Source organism: Aphis gossypii, chromosome 1 (genome assembly GCF_020184175.1).
Source record: "Aphis gossypii isolate Hap1 chromosome 1, ASM2018417v2, whole genome shotgun sequence".
In the NCBI taxonomy this organism is placed as follows: domain Eukaryota; kingdom Metazoa; phylum Arthropoda; class Insecta; order Hemiptera; family Aphididae; genus Aphis; species Aphis gossypii.
This window is the reverse complement of record NC_065530.1, coordinates 21,414,451-21,441,762: the sequence shown is the minus strand read 5'-3', so window position 1 is coordinate 21,441,762 and position 27,312 is coordinate 21,414,451. Positions and strand designations below refer to the sequence as shown.

General features: G+C 24.2%; 1 protein-coding gene across 1 annotated transcript in view; it reads right to left on the bottom strand.

Moving 5' to 3' along the window:
- The window catches only part of LOC114128905 (lachesin-like), a 108,149-nt gene that overhangs the window by 29,816 nt on the left and 51,021 nt on the right, over positions 1-27,312 (bottom strand). Inside the window, exons 3-7 of the mRNA XM_027993514.2 lie at positions 23,603-23,810; positions 17,510-17,671; positions 11,936-12,064; positions 6,534-6,824; positions 548-613 (exon numbers count right to left, since the gene is read on the bottom strand). Coding sequence (XP_027849315.2) covers positions 548-613; positions 6,534-6,824; positions 11,936-12,064; positions 17,510-17,671; positions 23,603-23,810 — 856 coding nt within the window. The remainder of the gene's footprint in view (positions 1-547; positions 614-6,533; positions 6,825-11,935; positions 12,065-17,509; positions 17,672-23,602; positions 23,811-27,312) is intronic.

Below are 27,312 nucleotides of genomic sequence, written 5' to 3'. Positions count from 1 at the left end.
AAGCCATTACATTACCCTTACAATTAATGTGATTCTCCGATATATGGTTAAATGGATGTATTGTAGTGACTCTAGTCACTACACTTGGACACATAATAATACAATTATTCATAATTTTGGCCATTCAAATTTGTGAGTTAAGTGGTTAATATTAGTTGTGGTAGATTTTCCATATTTAAAAAATTATATAGAATCTGATTCATAATGCTTTACAATAATTAATACAACCGCCACCAATAAAATATTAGTTTATTTTATTTAAAAGAGATTTTTCATAATTGATTAAATAATACAATATTAAATGAATAATAATACATATTATAATTCAAGCAGAGAACTACCTAACTTTTGAATTCTGATTACTTTAACGCTCAATTATAAATATATTCAAGCAACGTGATATATACAAAATATGTGATATTTAGTATATAATATTTATATTTAGTTGTTTGTACTCGAGTGGGAAAGTTAAAAGCTACAAAAGGGGGAATCTCTTAATAAACAATTCAATCGAGTGTAAATAAATTATTTTAATGAAATAGCTTACCGGTATGTGCTACTCCGTTCAGTAATCCTGACGTACTTTTTGGGCTTTGATATGGTCTTGGAATTTCTGAAATAATAAATATAGAACAATATTTTATAGTAATGAACACTAAAATCATTTTTCAAATAGTAATATAATAAACAACAATTTATGTAAATTGTAATATTAAAAAAGAAATATTATAGTTCATTTAAAAAAAAAAAAAATTAAATATATAATTGATATCTACTGTAAACAATAACCACATATTATATACCATATAAATGTGGCATATAAACACAAAAGCGTCTAACACGGTTCGATATAATATAAGTAGCGTGTTTAATGGGTGCGTCACTTACTCACTTCATACAAAACAGTTTTATTGACAAATCACGATATTATTATGTTGTCCTTAATTTCTTATAAACCTTCACGAGAATGCAGATACAGCCGTTTGATTAACACGTGTATTATCGTTCTGCAGCGCTAATCGTGACATTTAAAATTTAATGAATAATTTTATTTAGATAGAATCTATTTCTCTAGGTACCTGTTATTAATTTAATTTACATAAATAACGTATTGTTTTCAATTTTGTATAGATCTTCCGTGTAACTTGGTGAATATATTATATTATATAAAAAAAACTTTACATAACAATCGTTACTACCGTCCTACCGTCTCGCCGACTATCGTATACAATCCGTGGAAAAAAGTTCATCCTAACGAAATAATAACGAATATTAACAGTAAGTCATCTATAATCAATACCAAAAATACAATAAAAATATTCTTATCACTGCTAGCCATCGGCAATTAAACACACAACGGAATCATTAAAACTACGACCGACTGTTCAAATAATGGATTTGATTGGCAAAACGTTGAATAAAACAAACTCATAAGGTCGTCTAATAGTATTATATCACCCAGTAAAAAAAAAAATAAACAAATCGAAACATTTCGTTTCTTCGATATTCCCCAATTGCTCCTGTCGAGGAAGATAAAATAAAATATAACTATTACTGAAAATAACATCAAACTCTAGGATCCACTTTAACTACTGTCAATTTTCATGACACGTCCGATTAACTATGTCGATCTATGTAAAAACTTGAATTTACCGCACGTACCAGACACATGAAAAAAATTCTATAAAGTCGTTAGAAACTATTTGCTTTACTAAAATAAAAGAAAAATACTCTCCTATTACGCGTAATTTAGCTCAATGCTACAGTTGCCAATGATATGGATATTCTAAATTATGCTGCAACTACCAACAATAATATCTAATATGATTCAAAAACAACTTAACATTATTCATTTATGGACAAAGGGTTGGAATTAATTAATTCAAGATAACATTTATCTTAAAAATATAACATGATCTCAATTTACAATAGACGATATTTTTGAATTCTAGTCTGATTATATGTAAAATACCTTGGACTTATAATCAAAAAACTTATCTGAAATTCCAATCTAAAATAAAAATAAAGTTTTAAAACCCTCGTTTTCATCTACTAAGCCCCCTCTTGTGGTCTAAAATGAACAAATTATTAATTTATAAGTCCTAACTTAAATCATTATATTGACATATGGCATCCAACTATAGAGAGTCTTAAAATCCTCTAATACCAGAAAAATACAAGCTTTCTAATTCATCAGTTTCCGCTTACTTCTCTCTGCACCTTGGTATATAACAAACAATAAACTTTACAAAGGCCTTAAAGTTCAAACTTCGAATCAAATCTTCAAAATGTATTACTCTAGATTTACTAGTAAACTACAATCATACACTAACCCCTAACCACTAAACTATCAAAGAACACACTGCTCGATAACCCACGACAAATACTAACACACATACTGGGTATTAACATTGGGTAATTCTTTAATTCATATTAAATTCATCAAACCTGCTTATTATACAATAGTTTTATATATATTATATATTTCTAAAAAATAAATATAAATGTATATATAATAAATAAATTATAATTATCATATTTATCCAATTAGATAATTGATTTTGTAGAATCAGTATTATTTTTGAATGATTATTGATGTTTCGTATTATTATAAATATTTTTAATTTATCATCTAATGAATTTCGGTTACACTAATTACTCTTATTACTACATATACGTTTTAATTAGTTTTATAAATATATATTTATGTTATGAACTATTGAAATCTAAAATTAAAAATATTTGAAAAGGATTAATTGTTATGATAAATTGGTGTATATGATATATATATTAAGATTTTATTTACAATTAAATACTTCAATGTGACCCCACTGGGAAAATTATCATAATATATTCAATATTTTTATTGTGAAAAATATATTATGATCAGAAATGGTCGCAATCGAAAGTAAAATTATTTCAAGTTATACGTAGTACGATACAATATTAAAAAAGTTGTATTACACAGTATCAATTATAACAGTAATCTAAAATAAGCATTTTTTAATTTTATACAATTTGTAAAATATTATAGTATTCAATAAAAAAAATTTAATTTATCTAAGTACAGAACTACTTGTAAAAATATATTAATAATAATTATTAACGTATGTAAAGATAACAAAAGTGCAATCAATTTAACGTTATTTTCATATTCAATAATATAATTATTGTTTGTCTTTAACCAAATAAAGAACACAATGGTAATTAAAAAAATAAAAATATGAATTATCACTATTAATAATAAGCTATACCCAACGATTTACCTATTAGAAAATTATAAACGTTTAACCAATAAAAAATAAAATAAAAAATAATCAAATTCAGTTCACGGACACACCAATAAAAACCAACGGCTTACCTCCAATTTAATAAAAACTGTATTAAGAATGATAAAAGTTCAAGCCACGTCAATAAAGTTTACGAAGATCGTCAAATTTTATCTGTAAATTACTCAACTAAGAAATAGGTAATATTAATGCCAACTTAATTGCCGACGATAAGATGAAAATCACCGTTTTTAGACTCAATTTCGAAACTTGTCTTTATCATTCAAAGAAGTTTTTAATACGGAGACCAAGTCTTAAAACGTTGGCCGAAAATATTAATTATTTAATTATAATTCTTTAAATTTTAATTTTCTTTGCAATAATATAAAAATATTCATATTATAGAAATTACAAGTAACACAATATTAATAATAATAAAACATTATTAAAACGATAAGTAAAAGATAAATTTATAATTTATTTAAACAACATATGAAAAAAAAAATATTTAATTTATTAATGTTTTAAATTAATTCATAAACTGCACTTATTCATTTTCTATTTAAATATATATCAATAATAATATCATATTCAAATATGTTTACACAAAGTTTGTAATCTATTTAAGTATTAAAACTTTCAATGAATTTTATGTTTACTTTTTACTTGGATTTTATCAATATAAAAACAATTTATTCAAACAAAAACTTCTAAGAATTGTATTGATGTTTGGGCTATAAATTTTATTTTTTATTTTCCAAATCAATTAAACTGTGTACAAATTAATTTTAAATTTTGAAGTGTGTTTTGGATTTCTACAAGTTTTTATTTATTGTTTTCTTAAATTTCACAATATAACTATTATATACTACACCGATGATTATTGAACAGTTATTTTTACAATACTAGAGTGAAATGTTTTGCAACGCTCCTGTTTTGGTAATTTTTATTTATCGGTACCTTATTTTAATATTGGCAATCCGTATAATTATTATTTTTAAGATAACTTTTAAAATATTGACGTACGTGTTTTGAGCAACTAGAAATTTTGTATTTACTCATAACAATGATGGATTTTAATATGACATTTATATTTTTCGATTTATATCCAAGTATATGTTTGAAATTCTATGAAGACCGCCATTTAAATGCATACGCATACAATACTAATTTATAACTTATGTTATAAATTCTTACATACCATATTTGTATAATAAATAAATGGTTCTTTTGTAGTTTGAAACTGATATAGAAAGTTTAAAAATTGATATGCTCTTTTTGGAATACGAATGTGAATCTTACTGTGTTTTTACATAACTTCCAAAACATCGTGTACGTTTTATAACATTTTATTTTATTTTTTGTTGCTTGTAGGTTAAATTCGTATTACACATTGTGTATAAAAATACTAGTGTATTTTTGTATTATTATTTTTGTGAAATGCATATTATGTTAAAATTAAAACAAATACACCTATTTTGGATTGTATACATATAAACAGTAACTAAACATTTAGTGAATCGATTGTGAGCCAATATATAGTCGTTTAAACATAGTTTAGTGGCCCATGATTGGTCTGTTAAATTTTAGTGATCCATTAAATTAATCTTTTTTCTGTAAACCATCAGAAGTGTATTGCCTTTAATCTTAGATGATATATTTTAAAGCTACCTATTTAATATTAAATCATTCTATATAGTTAATTATAACCCAAGTATAATTTATTCTCATTATTTTATTTCAATAATATATTCAATATTCATGTATTTATGACATGTGGGTACCTAGGTGTGAACAATAAGTTCAAATACTTCAATAGAATTAAACTCTTAATTTTGACAACAAATATCATTCGTATTTTTCAAAATTAAAACACAAAATAAAATTGTTAATACAACGTTAATTTTGATGAACTTGTAACAAATTAGAAGTTATATCCGGCTTACCGTAAATCTAGTTTCACATAAGCAAACGATGCCAAATAGTTGATAATATTTATGTGGGTATATATTATTTGGTGAATCGTATCGTAATCAAAAATTCCCAATAGGGCATTCACGTTGTGTCTAAACGATGTCGATAATATTTGACACGATTTAATAAAAAGTGTAAATATTTTTACCTAAACGTATAGTAGGTATTCGATTATACTAAGTTGTTTATTTTGGTCTTGCGATGTGTGGTTAGTCGTAACTCATAAGTGTCATAGAATTTAAATTTGATTTGGAGTATGAATGAGTTAATAATTATTATTGCTTACTATAACAACTAAATTTAACTTAAGTTTTTTTGATGTTTCCTAAAAAGCACTCCAATTTGATTTAATGTTTAACTGAGTTAAGCGAAGAAAGCAAACAGTAAAATATTGGATGTTTAAAATTATATTAATCAATAAAAGAGAAATTATAAACTATTCATGCATAAAAAAATAATCAACTATCGTTTATAGAATAATGATATACAATAAAATAATTTTAATAGGTTTAGTTTTTCCAGTATCTATACTATATATTAGTAGTTCATCGGTTAAAACATGCAAATGGAAAACTCTTGCAAACAATAATGATAATAATTCCACCCTCGACGGTTCGATTAAAATAGTTATTCTTGGGTGAATATTTCAAATTTTGAATAATGCAATAACTACGAAAGTTGGAACCTAAGCAGAAAAATCATTAATCCAGTGACACATAAAATTTAATTATCAACTGTAAGATAATAATAAATTGAGTTAATTTGTATAAAAAAAATTATATTTAAAATAATAATTTTATATATTAGCTAGAACATTCAATTTTAAATTACATAATTTACTACTAAAATTAAATAATTATTTTTATAACTTACGAAGTACGAATCGAAATTCATGAAAATTTTAATTAATTTAATTTAAACAGAAATTATTGTTTTCAATAATATTTAACTTAATTTTGTAGTATTTTATAGCAGTTATAATTGTTATGCTTATATAATTGAAAATAATATATTAATCGATTTCATTTAATTATTGTTTAAAAAACTAACCTTAAAAGAATTAAACCATTTATAATATTATATTCTGTTATGCTATAAAAACTATCGTTTGACTAAAACAAAATATTAATTGTATACAAATATTAATAGTAAAAATGTTAATGGTTCTGATATATACATATATATATGTATAATGTATACATATTTAAGTTTAAAACAATAATTACATTTAAAAAATATACATCAATAATCAATATACTATTATACTACTACCATAAAAGTTTTTCTTACCATAAATTCGCATGGATCCTTCTGCTTCACCCAATGAGTTTTTCGTAACACACTTATAATTTCCATAATCTTCTGGACTTAAAGACCGTATAGTTAGTTTCATGTGTGCTTTATATCCAACTTCATTGACTACTAAATGATACTTTGACCCAGAAAATATCATATTCCTGGATTCTTGGAATGACCAAAAGCTTATTGATCGAGGATATGCTTCAGTTAGACAGTCGATAGTGACATCAGTACCCAAAGGAGCACCAACTAATTGATTTGGTACCACCAATGTTGGAGAAACTGAAAATATTTTGGTAATTTATTAATATATTAATTATATAATATCAGATGTTGGAATTCAGTTTTTTTTTTTATTGAGTTCTGGTTTTAGACACTTGTTAAAAATTAATATAATATAACCACTAGATGACTTAAATATCTCAAGAATCATTAATAAATATATTGTGAAAGAGTATTATGAGACTATTTTATTCAAGCAATTTAACATATTGTAAAATAATTCAAAAATTATAATACGTAAAAATATTATAGATGGTTTCTGAGCACTTTTAGAAAGATATTAATGAAAAATACAATATGCTAAACCTTAAAAATATGACCAAGCATTTTTTTTTCTTCCTAAGTGGATTATTAAAAGAAAAACAATCATTTGTTTCTTGTAGCGAAAACTGGTAGAAGTGACGACGGTGACATTATTATATTTATAAAAAAAAATTATTTATTTAGAAAACTTTGAATCAATAAATCAGAAACACAACAATTACAAATGAATTATAGAATGAAATGTATATAAAAGATAGTAGGAAAAGGATAAAATAGAGAGAATTTTGTTTCGTTTAATGGGAAAACACGTTGAGTAAGGAAGGTAATGTCTGAAAAGTTAAAAAGGGACAACAGGTAGGCTTGTTGTGGTGAACATTTTATGTTCAGCTGAAGAGGATACAAGGAATAGGTTAAGTAAGGTTTCACATTTCACAGGGTTGTTGTGGAGAGCCATTCAAAGAAAGTTTAAAGGAATGAGGGAGAAGACTTAGAATTAGAATAAGTTCATTATTAAAGGAAAACATGGACGTGAGCATGCCCGGTAAATCGGCTTGTATACGTCAATAAATTCCAATAGTCATCAAAAAATACTGTAGCAATTTTACAAAGTGGTCAGTAAACTTCTTAAATGAATATAATAAAAGCAAAACCAACCCAAATAAATACATTAACATTGATCGTATAGTTTAGTCCCCTTGAGACGAGATCTTTCAAAAATTGAAAAGTTCATATACTGTACCTAAACGTAAACTGAAGAGTTAAAATAATGACAAACAAAATACCAGACGTCATCTTTTGTAAATGATTTTAGCATATTTTGTAATTAGTTATAATTTTATTCAGTACATCATAATATGTTATAAGCCACAGAGTATAAATTATACGAAAACTATAATATAATAATTTATAATTCAAATAAATATATTGTATTTATTCGATTAAATCTATCTTATTCTGTATCATAATATTATTCATGAGTTTCAATTAAAGTTTCATTACAATATAAATAGCACAAAATGTATCTTTTAGTTCATTATTAACTTAGCACTTACTATCCAATATCCATACCATAAGATATTGGTTTATATTTTTTATTTTTAATGGCTTATTTATTGGTGTTATAATTATTACAAGAATTCGGTTAATTCTTTTTCGTTTAATATTTAAATCAAAAATAAATATTTTCTTAAAAGCATATAAAATTAATTTTCGAAACTTGGGAAATAATAATCAAATGCGTGAACTAAAAGTTTTCACGTGACCTATGACTAATTTCGTGCCATTTGCAAGTGTTGCGTTTATGAAAGATAATTGGTATTAAATTATGGGTGTGGCGTATAATTTGTAGTTCACGGGTTGTTGTTGTTCAATAATATTACATTGTATTAGGTAAAATTTGATTAAAATTATTTTAAATACTGTGCAATAATAAATTATGATAGGTACCCATAATTTTAATATGTGTCGTTACGAATTCGTATTTTTTAATCATCAAACCAAAGGGTTATAAATAATGAACTCAAAGTTAAGCATAAAATTAAAATTTAATTTATCGATTTTGTTTGTATTAAATACTAAGCATAGTTATCTAGTAAAAAATAATTATGAAATACAATGTGAATACTAAATAAAAATCGATAAAACATTCAAATTTAAATCACTTCGCGGAAAAAATAATGTTTAACTCTTTAAATTATTAAGCAATTATTTAAGTATTTAATTTTGTTAGTTCCAAACACCAAGACGCATAGATCCACAAATAAATGATACCAACGAGTTTACCTTTATACTTGTCATAACACCAATATTGGTATTTTTCTTATGATATGAAATATGGCATTTTCTTAATTATTTTAGGAATGAATTTTACCATATGGTTTGTTAAAATTGTAATACAACGATGTAAAATAATTACTAATGTATATTAAAATTATTTTTACTATTGAATCATTTATTATTATTCAAGAAGAGTAACTATCAATATTTATTATTTTATGGTGTATACTTTTTAACATTAGTTATAGGCATCTTAAAATATTACCACAACTGAACTTCAGAATTTTGATATATTTATGCATTTACGCCAAACTGTGTCACGTCTTAAATTTAACATTTTTGTCTGTTTTATTTTTTATTTTATTTTTTTTTTGTTGGAAATAAGAAAAGTTTTTAAAAGGAATTCTTCATTTTTATATTTATCATAATTTAACAACGTACTATGAATTTACACCAAATTAATAAGTTTTAAAAATAATATTCTACAGTTCTTGAAAAAAAACATTGTTAGGTATTTTTATTTTTTTCGATGGAGCAAATTAAATAATGTAGTATTTGAATCGTGAGAGTTGTATTCTGCAAAACTTTTATAACTTTTAAATGTAGAATTTTACCATATTGTAATATTGTTGTAACTTTATATACATTTAATTTAAATTGATTAATTAGTTTATTAGTTTAATAAGTTAATAATTGCCACTTTTATTTTTAACTGCTTCCAATTACCAAGCAAAATCGTACCTTTTCTACGAAATAATTAAAAAACATTTCAATACTAATGACTCTATCTGTCTACGTCAAATTTATTTTATTTAGGTATTTTATATGTACCCGTAATAGTATACGATCAATAATTTGAACAATAACAACAATAAAAAATCATAAACAATAACCAACTGTTTCCAACTATCGATTTATTTAGTCTATATAGTAATTATATATTATATAATATTTTATTTTATTTAAAACTACAGCAAGCCATCATAGACATTATTTCAACCACAGTGATAATATCATAATATATTATACCGATTTATAATCAAAAATAAATTATTTCGAAAAAATTGTGTAAAAACGGTCAGTTATTTAAATAACACAATAATTGGACGTCTTTAGCAAACATATTTCTATGTCCTTTCTTAAACGGTTTGCGAAACGGATGTCGTCGACGTTTGAATACAAACCGTGCAGCTAGCGTGCGTTATGCATTTTTAACACAATATGCCGATACTCGTTAAAACACATATCACTAATGTTCGCGTGCAATAATTTTTATAAGGTTTATGTGTGCACACAATGATAGAGTTGCACACACATAAGGAAGTGTATGAGATGTGTTATTGTGCCATTTACACCCATGTAACTTTAACGTGACTTTTTTCACCACAAAATATTATTATTACTTTTGTTATGGGCAGCTCTACTACTGCTTATTATCATTGTACGTCTGTATACGATTTGACAGCTCGCGACGGATTCGCTAGTGTCGGATACAACAATAACGGACGTTACACTAGAAGAGTCTGTGTGAATTTCATTTCACTACCTCCCTTCCTTCTTTGTGACCACCCGTCTAAAGTCTCGTACACTGCACAAAGACACCGACGTCGTTATTGCTTCCGGCTTTTCGACTTGCGGCGGCGTATTATTTTTCTATTATTATATTGTTCGACAGCGACCGACATCGTAACCGCCGCGCAGTTATCAACGAGAAATTATGTCGAATATACGGTGTTTCAATAGTGTTGTAAACTGTTGGTTTTCGTTTGACAAAACCATGAGAAGATAAAAGATATTTAATCTTCGTGGACAAAACTAATCAAATGTTGCTCGCAAAGTCGCATACTATGTGTACTGCACTATAAACTATATAATAGCTTCTAATGTTGTAAATATTAATACTGTGAGTAATAATAGTACTTTGAATTAATTTGTTTGTTCAACAGACGTCGTTAATCGTTAATAATAAGAAGTATTGATGATAAAAACCCCAATTCATTCACGTGGAAAATATTTAAAGTTATGTATTAATTATTAATAATTTAACAGCTGAATATTAAATAGGTACACTGTACATAGTATTTTGATATCTTACAAAAAAGTAAGGACAATATGGGTTTAGTTGAAAGATTTAATCGGAATATTCGTATAATATTCAGTTTATCGCCTATTTATATATTAGAAGAAAACATTATTCTATAGTTGGATTTTTTATTTTTTTTCTTAGAATACTACTACCGAATCGTTTTATTATTTGACTTAGATATATGAAAATAAAACTGCTAGATAATATTAGTTTTGTTTACAAAGTATTAAATAATATTTTGTTGAACTGTCAAGTTCTTTATTATATTATATTTTACGCTCGTGAGCATTATATTTAATAAATTACAAATCCATTAAGTCTTGTTGCATATTTCTCGTCTTCAAAATTAATTTCTATTGGTATGCGTTCTTATATTACTTGTTTTAATTTCGCGAGTATAAAATATAATATACATCATACTATAATATTATATAAATACATTGTACCGCTGATTGATGATTAAGTATTTCCATAAACCACCGAATTATTGAAATAAATATATTTTAATAATACTTGACGTATATCTATTTATTAATTTATATACATGAATAACCAATACAAATCCAATCGAATAATCGAGCGTCGCACAGTGAAGAGTTATTAAAGTCTAATATAGTACATTAATCGAACTAAATTTTAATCGATGCAATAATTATTATATAATTACATCAATTTATTTATATATATATAATATATATATATATCATTTTATTTCAATAATCATAATCATTTTTGAAAGTGATATATTATACTTACTGATAGTCCTATTTCGATAATATAGAATTATTTATTCATTTAATTTATTGTATATTATGTATTTAACGAGTGTGATGTCGAAATAGTAAAATTCGTACAATAATATTTATAACAGAGCACAGAAAAATAAAAACTCGATTGACTGTTATAAAATAATTAATTACTTACTTCTACAATTTAAAATAATGATTGTAAACTAAAAACAGAGTAACGAAAGTCAAATGCTTACATTCGATGTCGAGAACGATTCTTTTGCTGACCGATGGTGGAATGCCATTAGATGCAATGCACAAATAAGATCCCATGTCGTCTCGACTAACTTTGGTCAGGTTCAGGACATTACCGTGTTGCTTTTCGACTGTAAAACAATGCATAAACAGCAAAAATGAATATCATTACAAGATACGATTATTACGATAAGAGCAGAAAATGTTCGGAGTGTCATTTCTAAATAATATTTATGTGTTCAATTATCTAAATGTAATTTCTATGGCCTGTGTACCCCGGCAGCAGACGCAAACATTATTGTCCTGGAAGATAGTGGTTTTAATAAATAATATTGCTTCATTCTTGTAATATATAGTATCATGTATGTAGTATAGAACACAAAGAGGACACCTATAATTATGTCATACACTCATAACTATTATTATTATTACTCTAACTATTATTAAGGCCCTAAAGTATAAACTGTTACACTATAAAACCCGTCATAAAATATGACGTAATAATATACATTTTCGTTTTACATTCTAAAATATTAACTTTAATTCCTTCCGATATATGTTTTGTTTTTTACATAAAATACATGTAAATATTTTCAGAAAATACTTATATAATATTTAGAAATCAATAATGATGTTTTACAGAATTACTTATATAAAAATTGAAGAATACAACTATAATTTACATTCAATATGATTCAAAAATATAATAATAACTAATCAGTATACCATCTTAAAATAAAAAAAATTGCAGTGTAATAGTTATATTATGATAGAAATAAAACAATTTTAATCTATTAATTTTCGTAATATATCATTTTGATCACATATTTTAAATGGCAAGAAAGAATTAAACTGACAGTAGTTATTGTTTTAGTTTTATGTATTATTAGTTGCAAATAAGTAACAAGTTGTATGCAAATATATAATTTTCTGAGTGTGTCATTGTAGGTCAAAATTATAAAAGCCAAGTGTAAATTACTTCATTCAACCAAATAGTATATTTTACGTTTAAAGATAATGTTTTTAAATAAAGTGTCTGTCTAAAATATAAGAAGTAGAAGTGAAATAACTAATTCAAATTATATTAGAATGACTACTTTAATTTATATTTTGGCTACGATGCACTACTTATCTAAATGAACACTCTCGAATTAACCAAATTACGGAGGAAAATAAAATAAACAAACACTTTTATTAATTTTATTTCTTATGCTAGTATTACTGAATATAATTTTTTTTTATATAATATTTTTAAAACGAGAATGAAAATTAGAACATCGGATATAGACTAGTTTGTATAGTACCTAATATTAAAAAAAAAAAAGTATAAACGGTATAAACTATAAATACATCCAATAGTCTTTACCATAAAACACTCAACGTGTAAATGAAATAAAATGTTTGTATTAGATATTCAAATAATATAATAATTTTTCGAGCATTAATTCAGCTTTATATTTTTATTGCAAAAACATTTCTAGGATCCATCTTACATATATGTGTGATTTTTGGTTGTAAATAATAAAAAAATAATATCAATTTATATTTTATTTGTATTGACAGACAATAGACGTACAATTGTTTAACGGGTGTTTTGTCGGCAGAAACCTTACTGATGATCTCATTAATTCATTGGTATTACGTGTCGGGTCAATGAAGTGTGCCTAAAAAATTGATTTATCTTTCCAACATCCAAACCAATCACGAAGCTGTCACGCCGATTGTAACTGTCGGAGACAATTCAATTCTACGGATTCGTAATCTAATTTTATAGGTAGGAAAACCGCACAACTATGTATCCCTTGCACTTATTTTACAACAACCTACTTGTAAACTAATCCCATAAACTTTACCTTCAGGGAACACTTAATGTTGCATCACATGACTTAAACTTCGAAGTTATTTTTTTTATGATTTGTTGTTATTGTATTATATATATGTATGTGTGTGTATATGTGTATACAAACTATGTATATCAGCGATTAACCGCATCGCAAAACGTAACTTTTTCAACGTCCATTAGCAAAATATATATAAAAAAAACGTTGATAAACTTTCATCGTAAAATCTCACTTTCGTTGGAGACTATTTTTTTGCATACCTCAGAGTAAAATATAATTTTTCCACATAAAAGATTTTACGAAGAAACGACACGGAAAAATTAATGCTTAACTTAGGCACTGCCCTGGAGTGACACTAAAAGAAAAATAATCGTCGATTAGGGATGACATTTTAGAAGTGTAACCTCTATAGTCTACACACAACAAAGTTCGATAATAAAATTCAATACATTAAATTGTAACGTTCGGTTAATTAATAATTTATCTTAAGGATATAAAGTATTTAACATTGAATAATTATTGTGTCTTGTTTAGTTGAAATAATGTGAATATACTCAAACAATTAAAATACAATTTTGTATAATTACCTTATAAAATAAATAAATAAATATCCTTTATGAATAAGTATATCAGTAATTATTTTAGTTTTTATTTATTTTATTTTCGTAGTACCTACTACTTTTTCTTAAAAGGAACTACTGTTTAATTGTTTTATACAAAAATATAATATTATGAAAACCATTACTATCTTCTATTTTATTTTATTATTAAATACATAAAATGAGTTTTATTAAGTTACAATATAAAAGTTACATTGATAAGAATGATTAGATAATAAAGATTAAAAGTTAAATCTTTAGTCGGAACAAGAAAAGTAATAAACATATAAAAATTGATTATGTATTGTACATAATATTATACTAATATAAATTCAATGATATTACGAGAAAAGTGGAATTCAATAAAATGGTACATATAATTAAAAAATTTGAAATTAACTAATTGCGAGGGTTACACTCGAAATTCGGTAAACTGAATATAAAAAAAATCTATTTATTTTGTGTTCGTTTTAATGAAAGTTAATCGTTGTTTATTTTTTTTAGTAGTTATAGCATCTTATTATTTATTTTGTATTCGATCTTAAACATATTATTAATTGTAAAGTTTTATTTTATCAAATTTTAAGAACCACACTGAAACTGGTTGATAAATAGTAGATTAATTGTTCGAAAAGATATAGATGTACCCCACTTAAATATTATATGAAACAATATTAAATAATATATTTATATGGCAAACTGAAATAATTGAATCACACTTAAAAGGATTAAATGGAAGATATACCTACACTGATGGACACCTGATTATTGGCAAAGTTCAAAAAGATAGAACCCAGCTAACCATAAAACCCATCAATAAAATACTTCAAATGAAACATTATTTGGAAATAAATCCAAAAGGAAATTTTTGTCAACATTTATCTATCCTTTCGGAATATTTGAAATTGAGAACTACGTTGTTTTCATAACATTATAAACACAATACTGTTTAATAGGTTGTCGGTTGTGGTTGCACTATTTTTTTTCTTCCTGGCCCGCTTTTAACATTGCAAACTCGCGCTCAAACGAATCAATCGTATGTTATTAGTTTTAAAATTTAATCAAAACTTAATGTTAACCTGTCATCGAACTCATATTGTCTTAACTCATATTGTTAAGAAAATTAACTGTGATTATTAAATTTTAGATTTTTTTACAAAATTTTGATATTCTGTGATATATAATATATTGTATACAATTTTAATCTGTAATACTTTCCATACTCATAACTTACATAAAGATTGTACTAAAATACCTTAAAAATATTTACTATGTTCTCAAATTTAAGATTGATAATAATAAATTCACTCTTATATTAAAATTAGTAACAAAAAATTGATTTTGATAAATGAGAACTTGATAATATAGTGTATATGGATCAGAGAGAGAACACGTAAAATTGTGCGCTGACCTCATTTTAATAAAATATTTTAAGACAGAGTATTGTATATGCAATTTTGCTTAGATTATCATTAAAAGTAAAAAAATAAGTGTCTTATACATAATAAAAAATTATTATACGATATATTATATTATTATACTCGTATATTAATTGCTATCGATGTTGTAATAAATAAAATATATTATAAATTATAAGCTATTAAATAATTAATACCTATCAAAAAAAAATGTATCAGAATATGAAGCGTGCAAATATACCACATAAATTAAATTACTGTTTTGTATTGGGAAAAGTAACAGCAAACGATCGGTCATCGTTGATTACTGGTATTAAAATATATTTAAACATATTTTGGTTATTCGCTTGATTAATCTGTTAAACAATCGATATATTATTATTTACAGAGAATGTATATTATAATAATTTATTATTCTATTATCTGTACATATTTAGAAACAATAATAACAGTAACGCGTAGGTATCTAAGTGATTTGTGTGATATATTATACTATATTGATTATAACATTTATAGGTAGTAAAATTCATAAAATTATTTTTAAACGTTTTGAATATCTTGATATTAATAATTGATAAGTTAAGTACTATACAACTAAATACCTTTAAATTCATTCATTACAGTTTTGTAAGCACAAAAATGTAATGGATAATTTACCGTTAAAAAAAACTCAAGTAGATGTTCAACTTTTACGATACATACTATTATTACTACACATACCAAAGGAAGAACTTATTGAAATAAGAAATAATTCTGAAAGTACTGACCAATCGAGGTTCACTATGTCCAGACAACACAAAACAGGGTAGGTTATAATATATTGGGTCAATATTTTTCCTCGAGTATCATTAACCATTGTTATGTATTGTAATATCACATAAATATTATAATATTGTGTTTTATAATAATATATTATATTAACGTAAATATTGGTTGAAAATAGAATATTAAGGTAGATTCTAATATTAATAAACATTTATTTGTTTTATTTCCATATTTAAAATATTAAATAGGAAAACTACTATTGTAATTAAAGTGGTTATAATAGAAAGATTTATATTACCTATATAACTCTAAAAGACTTAATAAAAACAAATGCCTACTACCTATATTTTTATATGTCTGTAATATGTTTCGAAATCAATATAGATTTATACGAATCATTATTGAATTAAAATATCATGTACATATTTCCTGAAGTTATTGCTTGAACTGTTATTTTTTTTTTAGATAAAATAAAATACTTTTAATGGGATTACTTCGGTTTGTTACATTTTTAGTTTTAATTTCTTTAATGATTACATTACAATTTTTTCAAAAATAAACAACCAATTATACATAAAAAATTACTTAAGAATTTATTTGACTTAACGTTATTTTTATAATATTTTATTTAATATAATTTACGTAGGTACTCGTATAAAATATGTATTTATTAAATTAATTTTTATTATATTTATAATATTTAATTCTTTATTGATTTGGTTTTTAGGAAATGTATGGGCAAAAGTAACATCAACAATAGATTCCTTTTAGAAGAATTTGATCAAACCATGGCAGAGTCTAATTTTAAATATAAATAAATAATTTATAAGATTAAATAATGTGTAAATATAAACAATAGTTTTAATTTACAAATATCAATATTTAAATTTAAACCATGATAATTATTAGGTATATTAACTTAATACGTGCATTATTTATTTTTATTTTTTTACCTTTTTTCCTTCTATCCACTGTTATATTGAATCCGTTTTCTCTTTTCCACACAATTCTTGGTTCTGGATTACCTTTTGCTTTGCACGTAAGTGATATATTGAGGCCTTCTCTTACAGCTACAGTTGAAGTAGAACTTTCATCGTCCACTATGTTTGGTGGCACTGTCAACATTTAATTGATAAATTAACTCTATTAATTCTTATCAATATAAATGAAAACAATTTGCACAGTATATAATTAATAGATAATAGGAATTCTTTTCACTTTATTTGCTCTTAATAATATAGTAATGATTATATATGGTAAATTTATAGTTATAGCTAGTGCACAAAAAGTAAAGTTGAATAAACATACATTATTCATACGTTCTAATTATTTATATATATTATATTTTATCACTTAAATTTAATAGTGAAGTTTAAAATATGTATTATAACATTTTTACAAAAATAAATATTAAAGAAATATGTATTATTAGTTTTTAAAATTAATAATTTTATTCATCAGATAATTTATGAAAACGTGAGAAATAATCACTAAAATTTTGCTAATATTAGATTTGTATTTTTAACCATTATTTTTATTTGTGAATTTTTGTTATTCTTAAAATGAATAACGTTTTTTTCCTAAAACATAACTTACTATAACATATTTTTTAAAACAAAAGATTATGGAAGTATCATCAAACTACTGTAATAGCTAATTTCAACTTTGTAACCCCTCGAAAGTAAAATAATTACCTATTTAAACATCAATGTTAAGACCCATTTGGACTAATAGAATACAGATATATGTATTATGCCAAAGCATCTGAATAAAAATAATTCAAGCATTTCAATCAATTACCCTCCGTTTAAAAACTTCTACTTCTAGTTATGTTTCTAATAACTCACTCAACAATGACTTTAAGATTAAAACCATTAACAGAAGTTGCATCTAACTATTGAAAAAATTCTTCTCTAAACTAGTCATCTATAGCTTTCATTCATGGTGGAGTAAACTTGCTAAAAAATCTTCTCCGTTGGTTAAAAAGACACTTGTGCAGGGATTTATTTAATTTAATCACTAATGCCACCCCAGGGTTATTACACTGGACATTCTACCTCTTAATACTAAATAATCTGTAAATATTCTCCATATTAATATTTTATTTGCTTATTTTATACACATATTAAAGATTCTTCTTTAATTATAATAAATAAATAATAATAAAAAAAAAAAAAACTATGAAACTTTTAATCTAATAATATAATCATTATAGTAATTTATGTTATCAACACATAATATTATAATCTAGAGCTAAGTAAAAAATATTATTTCTACCTATATTTTTCATTTATGGTTTAGTTTTGAAACTTTTTATTTAAATATATATATATTTTTAAATACAAAAAAATAAAAATCACGAGCAGTTTTAAATAAGAAACATATTGAACGCTTGGTAGTAAAGAAAGTCACAAATCATAAATAATAGGCTTATGTCAGGTATTTGACAGTCTAGAAAACGTAAGTCAATAATACATTTATGCTCCTTTATTGAAACGTCCAGTATTGTAGAAAATCATTATTTATGTCGGTAAAGTTTATATGAAATCCAATATGTGGTTTTTCATTATTTATTACTTATGGTTAAAAATAAAATTGGGATATGGCAACAATTTATTATATAAATTATTCGCATTTGTCTCCATAGCGATACATTGGAGGTCTCTTATTTTTAAAATGTTAAGGTTCTAGTAAAACTATTATTTAAAAACATTGCAATCATAAAACATTAATTTATAAGTCAACACTATATATTTATAAAAAGAAAATCTGGAGCTTATGCTGTTAAAATGAATTATTATAAAAAAACTTTCGATCTAAAGTTTATGGAATATGTTGTGCATAAATTCTATAACTCTGTATATTAAGTTATTAATAGAAAAATCATAGATCAGCATTTAACTATCAAAAAACTCATTTTTAATAACTGGTTAGTATTATCCTTAGATAATACAGATACCTACTGTTTTAAATGATAAATTTTAATTATGATCTATATGTAATCTTATCACATATTTTATTACCTATATATTTAAATTTAATTTAAATTTTTATAATAATATGTACATAATTATTACATATTTCTAAATTATTTTTGTAAATATTTAATTATGCAATGAGAATTGTAGGTATCTCTTTTTTATTATTTTAAAATAATTTATCAGTATCACAAAGATCGCTAAAATATGTTGGATTTTTTTTTGTTAGTTATTACACAATTTATTTTGTTTATTTGGATTCAATTAGGATGTATACGATTGATTCAATTTTTAAGATATTTGAAATTTTGAATATTTCTAAGTTTAAACTTTTATTGTTCAAAATTATTAGAACATGAAACTTAATGCTTTTGAATATTTGTGGTAAGTCTAGAAAACTACAGAGCTATCATATTAATAATAACTAATATAATAATTATAATATAACTTAATATTTATACTATTTTACATACTTGAGATTTTTTTATATAGTTATGTAAATATTTGTAAATAGATTTTTTTTTAATTTTATAATTATTAGGCACCTACCTAATACATTTTTATTTATAATGATGAATAGATAAACTAACCGTGTTTTTTATTTATTAAAAAATTGAATGATTTTACATTACTTTTATTCAACCTATGTATCATCCAACTTAATTTTTGTTTAAACAATGAAATAATGTATTATTTATCTAACATGTATTGTTTGTTAACAAAATACGTAAGATGTTTTCAAAAAGCATTTGTTCAATGCAATTTATAACACGATAAATATAAAATACTATATTAGTTGAAAAAGAACCAAGAATAAGTTCTCTTTCAGTATAATATTATAAAAACAAATTATAAACATTTTAGGTTGTTGTTTTTTAAAATGTTGATCATAAAAAAATCATCTTTTACCGACTAAACATTTATAATAATTCAGCCCAGACATGATCGTTTTATTCTTTCATCGATTAAAAAACTTCTCATAAATCAAATTTATATGAATATACTTACATTATATTTATTATAATTTTTAATGGTAATATATTATGTTCCGTATATCAATGGCAGACACATAGGTAAATAATATATGTATTATAATGAGTAGTAAATGGTATGAATATTAATAATTTGCTTAATAATAATTTAAATATATATCATTATTTTGATTAGGTACCTATGTATATGAAAAGTGTGATCAAATACTGAACGCATGGATAATTTTTAAATTTAAATTATGAACAAAGTCGATTCAAAATTCATGCAGATTTAGAGATAATTTAATTTGCATAAAGAATTTATAACCGTTTTTAATATATAGATAAAAGGTCATAGCTCAGTTAATTTCACATAACTAGCGTAGATTTTAAAGAATTTTAGGTACATCTGAATAATGCATGAAATGTTAGCTATTATTCTGATTCATTTTAGAATGTTGTACGAATGAATAACAATTTTAGAGAAGAAACGAAAATGGCACATAATCTTCTCTTAGAAATGTCAGTTTTATAAGAATAAGAATAGAATGTAATAATAAATATTATCATTCTGTTCACTAAAGTTATTTTTCGTTTAAATAAAGTCGATATGTTTTCAAGATAGTTTTGACATTTAATGGCGAAATATTTTTCAGAGGAATTTGAAGCTTATATAACGATTTGGTCAATAATAACAAAAGTTTCACATTTTCGATGTATTAAACGTAATATATAACTGTTAATAAAATAAAATATAACGTAAAAAAAAAATTCACATAACTTGAAATATACCTACTAATATACAAGATTATTTGTTTTTTTTAAATTTATTGTAATTGTGTTTCTATGCTTATATTACTTTAAAAAGCCCGTAATGTACCATACTTTACCGAATCGATTAAATTAAGTCAATCTCTAATATGTTTACGCATCATATTTTATTGTTGGTTTTAAACACAAATATAATGTTTTGAAATCATCTAAACACATTACGAGTATTATATAATATATTTTATAACTGAGATTGAAATAGTTATTAAAATTTATAGATGGCCAAAAATCATGAAAAAAATGTATATATTTTTTTTTTCTAATTTTCATCATATTTTTAGGAATTTGTCAAATAAAAAAATGGAATGCTCTAAAAAGAAAAAAATGTTAGAAAAATGTATGCTTAAAACAAATTTGTTACACGGAATGTTATGTGTTAGCTAATAAAAAAAAAAGGAAGGACTCAAATTCATTGAATTCTTGTCGAAATAACAACGATTACGAATTATTACGTATTGCGAATTATAAATAATCAAATAAACTAACTCTAAACTATAGAATAACCTAAAATTCAAAATTTAAACTTACTGCATTTAAATTAAGTTCAACTCTTTCTAAAAGAAGCAGTATAATACAAAACTAAAAAGTATACAACTGAGATTTTTTGATAAATTTCATATTTTTTCGGTTTAATTGCTAATTACTAAAATCTTTTTTAATATTTTTATTAAAATAAATTAAATAAAGCAATGTAAATAATTTATTAAAATTAATTACATAATTTGTAAGTTTCTTGGTTTACTCGTTTAGTATCTAAAGTTAAATTGGTTTAAAATATTTATCTTTTGTTTTATAATTAACTCGATTACCTTTCTTACACAACAAGTCAATCTTTATTATGTTTTTTTCTGAAACATTTATTAATTTTTTATTTTTACAATTTATTCAACTATACTTGTAATTTATTTTTATTAATAAAATATTATTCACTTAATAAAGATAAATAAAAATGTTATAACTATAAGAGTTTTAGTTCGAACATTAATATAACATTATTGAAAAGATGTATGGAGTATGCTACAGTAAAATAGTAAAATAGTACACTATTTCAAACCCGTAACTAAATTATTTTTCAAATACTTTAAGTAAATTTCGCACATTCATTATTTTAAATATAAAATTTAAATTTAAACATAATATTTTAATATTATAAAAATAATAGTAATGACTAATAAGCATTATTAAGCTTATTTATTTTTATTTTTATTTTATAAAAATAATTTATAATAACAGTTAATGTCTAGCTAAAAATTATAATATGTACGTTAAGTGTTTGCTAATGTCTTAGAATTATCTACGATTCTAGATTGTATATAGTTAGGTAGAGGTATCTATTGGTATGATATAGTTTTACCAAATAATTTATTGTGCTTAAGTTTTTATTTTTACTTTTACATTATTTTAATAGAAGCAAAACTATATATCCAATCTTTAATGTATATACTTTTATGATTTCAGATATTACGTTTATTTGTAAATAAATCTGAGGATAAAAAACTTGTTTAACTTTTTTTAGTATTATAGAAAAATAAAGTGGAGTCATTGGATTACACTCAAGTGCATAATCCATCTAAAAAGCTCGTGTATTTTTAGTTGTGTTTTTTTTTTAAAACTATTTTCGTTCAAACGCCGCTGAATGATATAATGAAAAGTATAAGAGGAAAAATGGGATTTGCTGTTCTAAAATATTATAATCGGCTTTGCTGGACAGTCCGGTGCCGGTTGAAAAAAATAGACCTGAATTTTAAGCCGGTCCTAGGTGTGGAGATTTTTTTTAATTAAATTTTATCTCCATCCCCCGCAATTCTCATTACCAAAAGTATATTAAATTATGTATATGCGGGTAGCTCCTAGGTAGTATAACCTAAACTTGTGGCCAACGTTAAGCTGTTATGAGTTCCGATATGATGATGATGATTTTTTTTTTAAAGTAATCAATGGTCTTCCGCGATTACAAAATAAAAATTTAATATTTTCGTCAAGCAGAAATCTCAAGACACTCGCCTATTAAAAAAAACATGAATGTTTTTTTTTTCGAAGATTAAGTGATAATAATAACAACAGATAATGAATTATCTAATGTGCATTAGTAACAATAATGGCTCGACGAAGATTCAACCGTGTTATTTAAGGAGAAAATATTATTAAGTAAAACTGGAAGTCGATTTTTTTTTTTTTTTTTTTGACCAGACCGCTATTGTAACAAAATAAATAGAAAATGTTTGTACGATAATCGTACGCCACTAATGGACGCGTATCAACTCACCGACCACTTGCAGGTAACCGATTTGACTGATCATTGGGTCAGTGTTAACTTGGCACATGTAAATGCCTTTGTCTGATGCTCTAACGCCGTTGATGTTTAGAAGCCACGTCTTCTGGCCATCGTGAGCCATACTGAATCTGGGTATACGAGCGATGACATGTTTGTGCACTGCGAGTATCATCTTCCTATCGATGTGAATCCAGGCGACCTGTAAATCATCATAAACTACATTGCAAGACGAAACGAATTATTGTCTAATTTTAATACTGTGTGTATTTTAAATCGACATAACGATAGCTAATAATATTATAAAAAATAACTTGACGTTGCATTTAGAACAATAAGAAGACTATCGAAAATCTCGTTACCAGTTCGATAAACTCGAGAGTAACATCGCATTACGAATCAGTGATGTCGAAACAAATTTGTTATCACATAATCCGATTCAACTTAGAATAAAATAAAAGTAGTTTTTTTTTTTCCATCGAAAGAATGTTGGTGATGCTTATTTTGAGTACATTAATTTTGTATTATGTCGTATGATGTATTAAATTATATTTATATAAAAATATAATAATATGGTCAAAATTGATCAATTTTCTCGATAAACATAATATCCAATCATACAACGATATATTGACCGTTTTTAGGTACGTAATGAAATAAATAGCGTTTTCTTAACTAAACCGTTACAGGGCAAGTACTGCAATTATAATGTATACGAACAATGCGATATAAACTTTGTCGATATATATATATATATATTCCTTATTGCACGTATTGAATATAATATCATTCGTATTATATTAGGATTAGAAGGATTCTAAATCCCATTGGCTCTTCAAAACTTAACTGTAATACAACAACGTACCTATTATAAAAGCAGAGGAAGATATGACATACCTAAGTTATCAATTTACTGATTTTAGAAACAATGTTAGGTAGTAAAATTAATTTTTTCGATGTTTCATATTTTTGAAAAATCTGTTATATTTATACCATTTAATTTTCGTAAACAGTAAAAATGTAAAATATCAATATTATTATCTACCATATTATTATACACTCTTTGAACTCGTGTAAAAAAAATACCAGAGGATGTTCATTTTGGGTGCACAAAAAGTGTTTGCTTATTAATATATATTTTTTTTAATTTCCAGATGCTTGTAATCTTATACAAAGGCACAACTCTTTGTAATAAATAAAATTTAATTTTAAGTATACCTTAGAGATAATTTGTTTCTTGCTGAAATGTTGCTGTTTTTTTTTTTTTGTTTTTTTTTTATTATTAATATTATTATAACAGGCTATGCAGAAACCTCCTGCCTGCGGCAATTTAATTTGCACACCTTCCCTTTTCTATACTCTACCAAAAAAAATGTTTCTCTATCTTTTAATTGATTATGTTCACGGGTACTAATAGCGAAGTAAAAGAGCAAAAGGATGTTGGATAATTACTTTTATTAACGAAGCGAAGACTCCAGTGGAAAAAACCATTTCCCACTTTTTTAAAAACATTTTTATTAAAAATAAGAAAATAATAAAAAAAAATCTGTTTGTAAAAATTATGGGTTATTTTAAATATTTATTCTGGGTCAACATTTTTTCTTGATATTATAACTTAAATGTATTGTTGTAATTTTCTTAAAATAAAATAAGAAGTATAGTTGTAATTTAATTTGTATAAAAGTACCAATTTTCGGAAAAAAATGTTATCCTCAGAACTATTATACCCACAATTTGTGGCATGACATATTATATGATAAAGATCACTTGATTTGTCTTAATTATAATCATTCATTCTTAACTTCGACAATCATTATATTCAAGTATATATACATATACTATATACTACGTATATATATTATATATATATATATAAAGTAAATAAATAAATAAACAATTTCATAATATTAATAAAATGATAAATTAGAGGAGATCATTATTCTTAACAATTCTCCACATAAATTCATTTACAAAAAGCATATTGTAATGTTCACTATGGATAAATGGATCGTATAGATATGTTTTTGAAATTAAAACAATTGTATGGTAGAAAACAATTTTAAAATTCAAGTTAATCATGTTATCGATGAAGTCGTTGAACTTTTTTTTATTGGACTCAACCTGTTGTAGCAAATTAATTTATATAGAACTCGGTTATGTACTTATGTAGGACTCCAGTCCATTATTATTAAATTTTTATATACTGTTCATACGACGTATTCGGTAATATTATATAAATATCGTATTTCATTAGGTATAGAAATAGATGAAATGGATAAACATAATATATGTTTATAATACAAATAATATATACTATATATATATATGTAGATATTAAATATTTATTTGATAAAAAAAATGTCTTTTTAGTAATCTTCTGATTAAATACATAAAAATATATTCATTGAAATCATAATGTAAAAATAAATTGGTCTCAAACATATGAGGTTCATACTCAATACGTATACAACGTATAGAACGATCGGTAGATACTTTTTCATACTACCACCAATAAACTTCATTTTATTTTCAACGGACCACCATAAGTTTTTAAATAACTGTCTGGCCGTTAGTTTATACATACTATATACAACAATGTAATACTCAAGTCTATATCGTCTAGTACCAATAAACTGCTCCAGGTAGTTCATTCTGTATAATATATATATATACCTATGTGTGTGTGTGTGTGTATAGTGTATATATATATATATATATATTAAACATTGCATGTGATTGTAATTATATTGACAGATTTGTTGTCGTTCTCAACAATTGAAATTCTACTGGAAGTCAATGTCTCTCGTCGGTGGGTTTTAATATAATTCTGACCGGCTTGAAATCAATTTGTTGACGTTATTGGAAAATAGAAAGAAATTAAAACGATATTCTAAATGTATTATCGATGAAAGCTATCAAAAATAAAAATTCCTTACTATATGACATTCGTCTGTTTACTGTGACTTAAATTATACTTAGTTGTTTAAATTAGTATTACTGTTTAATAAAATTATAATGCTATAGCATTCCCGACAATAATTATTTAAAATTCATTTTTATGGGTTATATATATTTTAATCAGTTATACACATATGTCTTATGGCATACTAGCGTAATATATGTTGTAAGTATATACCTATAATATTTCCCCTAAGACTACTTACAATTCAGTAAAATAAGTTTAATAACTAAATACATAACGTTTTTAATTATGATTACCATTGATTAGTTTGTAGAACAATAATAAGCACAATATAATTGAAGCTGGTCGGAACGCTAACCGTCAAAAATTAAAATTTCCATTGGGAAAAAAACGGAAAAAACGAAATACCGAAAAACCAATGTTTATTATTACCAAAGTAAATATTAACACATTAAAATGTATTGTGACCATTTTTTTGCGGTAAAAATAATCATCTATTAAGATATAAATTTTTTTAAATTAGATTTACAATTGATACCTAGGGCACAATCGCACAATAAGTAAATGTGATTAAAGAATGTCTATCTATAAATTATTGAATCAACTATAGTTAACAAGTTAACAAAATAGTTCACAATAAATTTTACACAAAATGTGAAAAGTTTAAGGAAAGCAGTCATCAATTAGTGATACTTTCCTTTGATTATTATTATTATTATTTAAAGTAGATTCGACACTATGTTTGTTTTAACCGTTTTAAAGAACTACTAGTAATGATGGA